Source organism: Ornithorhynchus anatinus, unplaced genomic scaffold (assembly GCF_004115215.2).
Source record: "Ornithorhynchus anatinus isolate Pmale09 unplaced genomic scaffold, mOrnAna1.pri.v4 scaffold_384_arrow_ctg1, whole genome shotgun sequence".
In the NCBI taxonomy this organism is placed as follows: Eukaryota; Metazoa; Chordata; class Mammalia; order Monotremata; family Ornithorhynchidae; genus Ornithorhynchus; species Ornithorhynchus anatinus.
Window position 1 is genome coordinate 38,916 of NW_024396794.1, and position 10,752 is coordinate 49,667.

Here is a 10,752-nt window from a genome sequence, read left to right on the forward strand (position 1 = left end):
CAGTATTCTGCACACAGTGAACACATAATAATAACCTTTGACTAATTGCTCGATCGATTCCCCTTCTAGACTGTAAGCCCCTTATGTTCTGGGAACATATAATAATAACGATGATGGTATTTGTTAAGCACTTACTATGTGCCAAGCACTGTTCTGAGCACTGGGGTAAATACAAGGGAATCAGGTTGTCCCACGTGGGGCTCACAGTCTTAGTCCCCATTATACAGATGAGGTAACTGAGGCCAGGATGAGTTAAGTGACTTGCCCAGAGTCACACAGCTGCCAAGTGGCAGAGCAGGGATTCGAACCCATAATCTCTGACTCTCAAGCCCGGGCTCTTTCCACTAAGCCATAGCTATCAACTTGGTTATATTGTAGTCTCCCAAGTGTGTAGGTCAAGGCTTGGCACACAACACGTGCTCAATAAATACCATTGATCGATTGATTTCTCTCTGTAGAATGTAAGCTCCTTACGGGGAGGGAGTATGTCTACACCTCTGTTATATTGTATTCACCCCAGCACTTAGTACAGTGGTCTGCATATGGTAAGTGTTCGATAAATACAATCATTTGTCTGATTGATCTCAGCTGCAGCCATTTCCCTTACTAAGCCCTGCTTTAGGTATTTAGGGACACAGGGCAACCTTGATATGGTGCTGTCCAAATTGGGACACCTGGTCATCTTCTCTGAGTGGGAATTATCGTGGCCTAGCAGAAAGAGCCCGGGCCTGGGAGTCAGAGGATCTGCGTTCCAATCCCAGCTCTGCCAATTCCTTGTTGTGTGATCTCGGGCAAGTCACTTCATTTCTCTGTGCTACACTTTCCTCAGCTGTAGAAAGGGGATTCAATGCTTGTCCTCCTTCCGCCTTAGTTCTTATCCCACATGGAGTTCACAGGCGGCCAACATTGCTCAGGAAATTCCTCAGTCCCCAAGCTGACAAGATCTCAGGCAATCCTCTGGTAAGAAGTACTATGGCGTTGGACAGGGCCAAGTGGAAGAGGATCAAGTCAGAGGAGCTGAGCTTCAGGCTGGCAGAGATCCTGTGGGTATAGAACAGGAGGAGGAAAATATTTCTTGAGACCCCAACGCCCATCTGTAATAGCAGCACAAAACCAATAGGAAGGTCAATGGCTTCCATTGTTGGACATTTCCCATTGGAAGAATAGAAGGGCACCCGCAAAGCTTCCTGGTGGGGAGAAGTGAGAGAGAAAGAGAGAAAGTGAGTGACAAAGGACACTGAGGGAGAGAGACAGAGAGATCATACTTTTCAATAACAAAGCTATAAACCACTTTTTGTGGTATTTGTTATGTGCTTACTATAATAAGAATAATAATAATTGTTGTTGTTGTTGTACTTATTAAGTGGTTACGGTGTTCCAGGTATTTTACTAAGCACAGGGGTATATAGGAGGTAATCAGGTTGGACACAGTCACTGTCCCACATAGGAGTCACAGTCTGAATCCCTATTTTACAGACAAGGTAACTGAGACAGAGAAAAGTGAAGTGTCTAGCCCAAGCTTACCCAATAAACAAGTGGTGAATCCAAGATTAGAACCCAAGTCTGCTGAATCCCAGGTCTGCACTCTGTCCACTAATCCACACTGCTTACAAAACCAAATCAGTTCCAAATTTCTGGTCAGTTCTTCATTCCAAGCCAAAGACAGTGCCCTGATGAATGCTTTGTGGAAGAAGAATAGCATGCTCTAGTGGAGAGCACATGGGCTCGGGAGACTGAAGAACCTGGGTTCTCATCCCGGATCAGCCAGTTGTCTGTGGTGTGACCTTGGGAAAGTCACTTTCCTTTTTGGTACCTCAGTTACTTCAATTGCAAAATGGGGATTATTGCTACCATTCCTAATGTATTTATTCATTCATTCAGTAGTATTTATTAAGTGCTTACTACGTGCAGAGCACTGTATTAAGCGCTTGGAATGTATAATTCGGCAACAGATAGAGACAATACCTGCCCAATGACGGGCTCACAGTCTATTTATCCCTTATTTTACTCTGTGATTAAATTAGAAGCTCGGGATTACTCAGAGTTGAGCTGGCCTTGACCAGCAGAGGAAACTCTGCCCGTCAGTCACCACTCCCTACTAGTGCTAGAAGAAGTGCTTGTAATAATAAACGTGTCTCTGACATATCCACTCATATAAAATGCAGAGTCCATGAAGTTTTTCTTCCACACAGTCTACCCACGATAATCTTTCTGGACACTTGGAAGAACAGAGATGGAGTTGTGATTTATCCCATTACACCCATCTCCAACTCCAGTGACCAAAAACTTTGCCTTTTTCTCCCCATTATGGACCAAGGGGAAGCAGCATGCTCTAATGAATAGAACACAGGCCTGGGAGTCAGAAGGGCCTGGGTTCTAATCCCAAATCTAGGTCTTGTCTGCTGTGTGTCCTTGGGCAACTTCTCTGACCCTCCGTTACCTCATCTGTAAAAAAGAGATTTAGACCGTGAGCCCAATGTGGGACAGGGTCTGTGTCCAACCTGATGAGATTGTATTTACCCCAGGGTTTAGAACACTGCTTGACACATCACAAGCACTTAACGAATACCATCATCATTATAATCTGAGACTTATTTTAAGGGTCCTGCTGTCCAAGCTTGCCGTATAATAATAATTTTATCATCATCATTATTATTGTGGTACTTTCATTCATTCACTCATTCAATCATATTTATTGAGAGCTTACTCGTTAAATGCTTACTATATGCCAAGCTCTGTACTTCGTGCTGGGGTAAATACTAGTTCATCAGGTCCCAAATGGAGATCACAGTGCAAGTAGGAGGTAGAAAAGGGAACCAGCATGGCCTAGTGGAAAGAGCCCAGGCCTGGAAGTCAGAGGACCTGGGTTTTAATCCCAGCTCCGCCACCTGTCTGCCATTTGACATTGGGCAAGTTTCTGAACTTCTCTGGGCCTCAGGTACCTCATCTGGGAAATGCAGAAAAATCTTCCTCCCTCTAATCTAGCCTGTGAGCACTCAATGGGAAAGGGACTACGCCCAACCTGATTACCTTGTATCTTCCACAACACGTAGAACAGTGCTTGACACACTTGCAATAAAGCAAACAAACAAATAAAAAAGGTATTGAATCCCCATTTTACAGATGAGGGATGTGAGAAATGAAGCGACTTGTCCAAGGTCACACCGGAGGTAACTGGAAGAGCCAGGGTTAGAACCCAGGTCCTCTGTCTCCCGGACCCATGCTCTTTCCTTTAGCCCCCACTGCTTCTCCAAGGGGCTGCATCTTGGTCCACATAGAAAATCAAATAGAGACCACCAGTCACTGGACAGTGACATCACAGTGGAAGGAGCCCACTGAGCATGCTCAGTCCTCCCTGGCCAGCCCCTGCCCCAAACTAGGGCTTTACCTCCATCAATCAATCAGTGGCATTTATTGAGCACTTACCATGTGCAGAGCACTGTACTAAGTACTTAGGAGAGAACAATGGAATGGAGTTGGTAGACACACATTTGGGACATCTCTGGAAAGGCCCATTTCCCCCTCCCTGTTGTCCCGGCTATTTGACAAGTTGAGCCTCGAGTTTCCCCAGATGGTCTGTTGATAATTCACCCCTCCCATCCTCCCAAAAGTGAAGACCCCTGACGTGCCCATCCCACTCTTCACTACTCCGAGAGAAGAGCACAGATCTGAGGGATGAGGGTCACCCGACCTGGGAAGTGAAGGGAGGTTGACAGGGAGAGTTGGTTTCATCATGTACAACTAGCCAGGAAGGGAGGGATAAGAGCAGGTCCTGAGGATGGTGAGGTTGAGGAGGGGTTGACTGAGAAGAAGGAGGACGAGAAGGAAGAGTGAGAGACTGGAGAAGATCTGACTTCAGCTGGGTTGGGCAGGACACATTTACCTCCGTCACTGTGTGCCCCAGGTAACTGAGGCACAGAAACATTTTGTGATCCAGGATTATGCAACAGGCAAGTGGTGGAGTCAGGATTAAAACCCTGGTCCTCTGATTCCCAGCTCCATGCTCTTTCCACAAGGCACATTCCCAGGGCTGACCTGACATTACCCATATCCCACAGTCTCACTTAAGACCACCAGAGAAACATTGCCACCCTGAATCCCCACTTTCTAAGTCTGGGCTCTGTCCTTACCTATCTCCTTCACTCACACTGCAGATTGATTCTAAGGCTGAGACAACTCCTTATCAGCCCCTCTTCTCATCTCTTCCCCTCCCCCAGAGAGTCATTAATATATGTGTGTATGTTTGTGAGTTTGTGTGTGTGTGTGTGAGGGAAGGACTGAGCTTCAATTTGTTCTGACCTACCAACTGGGACATCCCCGGAAAGGCCTAATTCCCCTTCCCTATTGTCCCGACAACTTGACAAGTCGAACCTCGAGTTTTCCCCGGAATGGTCCACTGATAATTCACCTTCCAAGACAATGTCAGCCTCAGTGCTATGTCTGGCTGCTCCAAGATACCTCGTGGCTCCCACTCTCACCGGCTCAGCTGTAAGCCCAGGCTGTGTGATGTGTGTGTGTGTGTGTGTGTGTGTGTTTGTGTGATATATTCATACATTCATTCATTCAATAGTATTTATTGAACGCTTACTGTGTGTAGAGCACTGTACTAAGCGCTTGGAATGTACAATTCGGCAACAGATAGAGGCAATCCCTGCCCAATAACAGGCTCAAAGTCTAAACGGGGGAGACAGACAACAAAGCAAAACAGAACAACACAAAACAAGAAAACATCATCAAGATAAATAGAATTAAAGAGATATACACCTCATTAACAAAATAAATAGGGTAATAAATGATATATACAAATGAGCACAGTGCTGAGGGGAGGGGAAGGGGGAAGGGCAGAGGGTGGGAAGGGGAGGAGGAGCAGGGGGAAAAGGGGCTTCAGTCTGGAAAGGCCTCCTGGAGGAGGTGAGCTCTCAATAGGGCTTTGAAGAGGGGAAGAGATTTAGTTTGGTGGTTGTGAGGAGGTAGGGCATTCCAAGAGAGCGGTAGGACGTGGGCCAGGGGTCGATGGTGGGAGAGGTGCGAATGGGGGACCGTGAGGGGTTGAGCGGCAGAGGAGCAGAGCATACGGGTTGGGCAGTAGAAAGAGAGAAGGGAGGGGAGGTAGGATGGATGGGGCAAGGTGATGGAGAGTTATGAAGCCAAGAGTGAGGAGTTTTTGTTTCATGCTAAGGTTGATGGGCAACCACTGGAGATTTTTGAGGAGGGGAGTGACATGCCCAGAGCATTTCTGTAGGAAGATGATCCGGGCAGCGGAATGAGGAATAGACTGGAGTGGGGAGAAACAGGAGGAAGGGAGATCAGAGAGGAGGCTGACACAATAATCCAGTCGGGTTATTATGAGAGCTTGTACCAGCAGGATAGTTGTTTGGATGGAGAGGAAAGGGCAGATCTTGGCGATATTGTAAAGGTGAGACCGGCAGATGTTGGTGATGGATTGGATGTGTGGGGTGAATGAGAGAGCTGAGTCAAAGATGACACCAAGGTTGCGGGCCTGTGAGACGGGAAGGATAGTTGTGCCGTCCACAGTGACAGGAAAGTCAGGGAGAGGACAGGGTTTGGGAGGGAAGATAAGGAGCTCAGTTTTAGACATGTTGAGTTTTAAGTGGCGGGCAAACATCCAGGTGGAGATGTCATAGAGGCAGGAGGAGATACCAGCCTGGAGGGAGGAGGAGGAGAGAGCAGTGGAGGAGATGTAGATTTGGGTGTCATCTGCATAGAGATGATAGTTGAAGCCGTGGGAGCGAATGAGTTCACCAAGGGAGTGAGTATAGATGGAGAACAGAAATCTGCCACTTGTCTGCTGTGTGACCTTGGGGAAGTCACTTGACTTCTCTGGGCCTCAGTTCCCTCACCTGTAAAATGGGGATTAAGACTGCGAGTCCCATGTTGGTCATGGACTGCATCTAATCTGATTAGCTTGTACCTACCCCATCATTTAGAACTGTACCTGGCACATAGTAAGCATTTAAGAATTGCCATTAAAATAAATGAATGAATAAAAACAATGATTGATTGATTAATTAAAAGGAGGAGGTGCTGGATTGCCTCTTGCGGATGGAATTATGTTAAAGCAGCTGCTTTGACTTTTTACTTTTTGGGTGCTAAAGTGAGCCTCCTGAACTGGGGATCCCACGGTAGCCTGAGGGACAAGGCTGTTGCTACCCATTGCTGGTTTCATCAGTGCCAGAGAGCCGACGTTGTCACAACTCATTACCAAAGTGCACTGGGGAGGGAAGGAAGGAAGGGAGGAAGGGAGGATGGGAGGATGGGAGGAAGGAAGGAAGGGAGGAAGGGAGGGAGGGAGGGAGGACAGACACTAAAATAAATAAAAATTTGTGGGTATGTACATAAGTGCTGTGGAGCTTAGTATGGGGTAAGTATCAAGCCCTGGTGCTAGAAAAGCAGCGTGGCTCAGTGGAAAAAGCATGGGCTTGGGAGTCAGAGGGCATGGGTTCTAATTCCACCCCTGATGCTTGTCTGCTGTGTGACCTAGGGGAAGTCACTTGACTTCTCTGGGCCTCAGTTATCCCATCTGTAAAATGGAAATTAAGACTGTGAGCCCCACGTGGGACAACCTGATCACTTTTTACGCCCCCCACCCCCAGCGCTTAGAACAGTGCTTGGCACATAGTAAGTGCTTAACAAATACCATTCTTATTATTATAATTGTTATAGTCTATTAGCTATTCAAAAATTTGGATGCTTTAATAGTCATTTGAAAAGCAAAAAAATTCATCTAATACATCTGGTGTTACATTGGATTATTTAAGATTATACAATGCTGGCTGTTGGGTTTTTTTTTACTTTTTAAATATTTTTTTTTATTACAGCTAAAACAATGATCAATAATAATGTCACTGTAGTGGAATTTAACTTGGGCACCTTGAAAATGTGAAAAATGTATTCAGCTTCAATGGCAATGGCACTAAGGTTCAATTATTTAAAGCTGGGAGTATAATAATCACAATAATTATCATATTTTTTAAGCACTTACTATGTGGCAAGTATTATACCAACTGCTGGGATAGACACGAGATAATCAGGTCAGATACAGCCCCTGTCCCACATGAGGTTTGCTCTCTAAGTAGGAGGGAGAAGAGCTACTGAAGAGAGTATGGAAAATTTTTGTGATGTTCTCCTCTAAATAACTGAGGTGATATGTAGCTTGAGAGAGCGGTATAATTAAGTTTTTTTGTATTTAGATAATCTGGTTGTCTTTACGCCTCTCCCCTTCCCCCATTATCCCCCAAGTGAGTCTACTTTTCACAGGTACCACCTTTGCATGTTGTGCCCAGGGCAGGGGGACTGGGCTGAGATTTTAATATGGTAGGACACAGGCTTCATAAAGATATCATTTTTGTACCTTTTCATGCTTGACTGGAAAACTTTGAAATCTTGTCAGAGAACTGGAATGAACAATCCTGGAGCCTAGCTCAAAAGGTTACTACATTAGGGCATGGAATGAATGTCTCTGTCTGGCCTTTCTTGCTAGTGGAAGATGATGAATTCCTTCATTGCAGTCTCAGTGGAAAGAGCATGGGCTTTGGAGTCAGGGCTCATGAGTTCGAATCCCAGCTCTGCCACTTGTCGGCTGTGTGACTGTGGGTAAGTCACTTAACTTCTCTGTGCCTCAGTTCCCTCATCTGTAAAATGGGGATTAAGACTGTGAGCCCCACGTGGGACAACCTGATTCCCCTATGTCTACCCCAGCGCTTAGAACAGTGCTCGGCACATAGTAAGCGCTTAACAAATACCAACATTATTATTAGTGCAGGAATCAGAATTTTTTTCAAGATGTCCTGGACGTCTAGTTTCTAAACTAGAAGCAGTGTGGTGTAGTGGATAGAGCACGGGCCTGGGAGTCAGAAGGTTCCAATCCCGGCTCTGCCACTTGTCTGCTGTGTGACCTTGGGCAAGTCACTTAACTTCTCTGTGCCTCCGTCACCACATCTATAAAATGGGTATTGAGACTGTGAGCCCACACGGTACAGGGACTGTGTCCAGCCCAACATGCTTGTGTCCACCCCAGTGCTAAGTATAGTGCCTGGCAAATAGTAAGTGCTTAACAAATACTGTAATTATTATTATTATCATTTTACAGATGAGGAAACTGAGATGCACAGAAATGAAGATACTTGACCAGGGTTACCCAGCTGGCAAGTGGAAGAGCCAGGATTAGAACCCAGGTCCTCGAACTCCCAGTTCCGTGCTCTTCCCACCTCGTTTTGACTTGTAGACTGTAGACTCTACGTTCATTGTGAGCAGGGAACATATCTACCAACTCTGTTATAGTGCACTCTCCCACGAACTTAGTACTGTGTTCTGCACTCAGTAAGCACTCAATAAATACCATGGATTGATGGATGGATGAATGATTCTCGAGGGACTGAATAGACTCACTTCCTTCAGAAGACGCTTATCTTTCTGCACACATTCTTAAAGGCTTGTCTCACCTGCTGGTTTCTCAAGGCATAAATAAAGGGATTCAACAAGGGGGCCACTGAAGTGTTCAGAACAGCCACCCCCTTATTGAAAGCTGCAGCATCTTTCACAGAGGGATTGACGTACATGAAGATACAACTGCCGTAGGACAGGGCGACGACGATTAGGTGGGAAGAACAAGTGGAAAAGGCCTTCTTCCTCTGCTGGACGGAGGGAATTCTCAAAATGGTCCAGAGGATGTAGGCGTAGGACAGGATTACTAACGCCAAGGTCAAGATCAGCGTGACTACAGCAAGGACCAGCTCCATCATCTCAATGACGTGTGTGTCCGAGCAGGCGAGTTGAAGCAAGATGGTGTAGTCACAGCAGTAATGGTTGATGACGTTGGCTCCACAGAAAGGGAGCATGCTGGTCATGATGTGCGGCCCAGAGACGACGAGGAAACCGGAGACCCAAGAGCAGAAGACGAGCAGAACACAAATCCTCCTGCTCATGATGGTTGTGTATTCCAGGGGCCTGCAGATTGCGACATAGCGGTCCAGGGACATGGCCGCGAGGAGGTAGAACTCAGTTGCCCCCAAGAGAATGGCGAAAAAATACTGTGTGAAGCAGCCAGCGAAGGATATGGTCTTGTCCCCGGTGCTGATGTTGACCAGCATTTTGGGAACAAAGACAGAGGTGAAGGAGATCTCCAGGAAAGAGAGGTTGCGGAGAAAGAAGTACATAGGGGTGTGAAGGTGGGGATCCAGCAGGGTGAGGGTGATGATGGTCAGATTGCCAGTGATGCTCAATGCGTAAGTGAGCAAAAGAAAGAGGAAAAGCACATCTTGGAATTCTGGATCACTTGTCAGTCCGAGTAGGATGAATTCTTTCACCGTTGTCTGGTTTTCCATAATGGAGTCCTGCTGGCATTGAGTGAAAAATCGAGAAAGGTTTGAGAATGCAAGTGGAAGAAGAATTAAAATGTCAGTGGAGTAGCAAAAGTCTCAAGTGGCTTATTGGATAGAGCACAGGTCTGGGAGTCAGAAGGACCTGGGTTCTAATCCCAGCTCTGCCACATGTCTGCTGTGTGACCTTGGGCAAGCTACTTAACTTCTCTGGGCCTCAGTTACCTCAACTGCAAAAAGTAGGGATTAAGAGTGTGAGCCAATGTGGGCCAGGAACTGTGTCCAACTTGATTAACTTTCATCTACCCCCCATGCTTAGAATAGTGATTGGCACATAGTAAGCACTTAACCAGTACCACAATTATTATTATTATTACTATCATTATTCATTGGAGTTGGTAGACATGTTCCCTGCTCACAGTGATCTTACAGCCTGGAGTTTGCAGTCTTCACATTCTAAATTCCTCCCTGCCCTCAAATCACATGTTCTTTTCTCCTCTTAACTGTCCCTCACTCTCAACTCTCCCATCTTAAACCAATTGCTCACACACTTCCCACTTTCTGGGGACTCCTATCTGCTTCAAATCTGCCAGACCATAATATATAATAATATATTAATGGCATTTGTTAAGCACTTACTATGTCTCAAGCAATATACTGAGCAATGGGGTCAATACAAGATGATCAGGTTGGGCACAGTCCCTGTCCCACAGTCTAAGTTGGAGTCCATGTTGCTCCGCGAATTCAAAGCAAGATCCTCCAGGATGCACTTTAACAAAAATTTTCTATATTTAATTGTGTTATTGGATAAGTGCTTACCGTGTGCCAAGCACTGTACTAAGCACTAGGGAAGATACAAAATAATCAGGTCCCGCAAAGAGCTCACAGTCTGAAGTAGGAGGGAAAACAAGTTCTGAATCTGGATTACTGAATCAGCCTCCTTTCTGATCTCCCATCCTCCTGTCTCTCCCCAGTTCAGTCTACACTTCACTCTGCTGCCCGGATTATCTTTCTACAGAAACGATCTGGGCATGTCACTCCCCTCCTCAAAAATCTCCAGTGATTGACTATCAACCTTCCCATGAAAGAAAAACTCCTCACTATTGGCTTCAAAGTTCTCCATCACCTGGCCCCCTCCTACCTCACCTCCCTTCTCTTCTTCTACAGCCCACCCCCTACACTCTGCTCCTCTGCCGCTAACCTTCTCACAGTGCCCTGTTCTCGCCTGTCCCACCGTTGACGCCTGGCCCACGTCCTACCACTGACCTGAAATGCCCTCTCTCCTCACATCCACCAAACTAACTCTCTTCCCCTCTTCAAAGCCCTCCTGAGAGCTCACCTCCTCCAGGAAGCCTTCCCAGACTGAACCCTCCCTTTCCCTCTGCTCCTCCTCCCCTCCCCATTGCCCCTACTC

The 10,752-nt window shown here is 46.4% G+C and overlaps 1 protein-coding gene and 1 pseudogene across 1 annotated transcript; both read right to left on the bottom strand.

Moving 5' to 3' along the window:
- ORNANAV1R-PS3316 (vomeronasal 1 receptor ornAnaV1R-ps3316 pseudogene) lies at nucleotides 873–1,139 on the bottom strand (annotated as a pseudogene).
- Nucleotides 8,415–9,344, bottom strand: LOC100091169 (olfactory receptor 6C4-like). Its single transcript, XM_001514304.5, has one exon. It carries the CDS (start codon nucleotides 9,342–9,344, stop codon nucleotides 8,415–8,417), a length of 930 nt encoding a protein of 309 aa, XP_001514354.4.
- Between the last annotated feature and the right edge of the window lie 1,408 nt (nucleotides 9,345–10,752).

Excerpts from the sequence above, each read along its gene's own strand:
- LOC100091169 (XM_001514304.5), bottom strand. The coding sequence starts at position 9,344 with ATGGAAAACCAGACAACGGTGAAAGAATTCATCCTACTCGGACTGACA.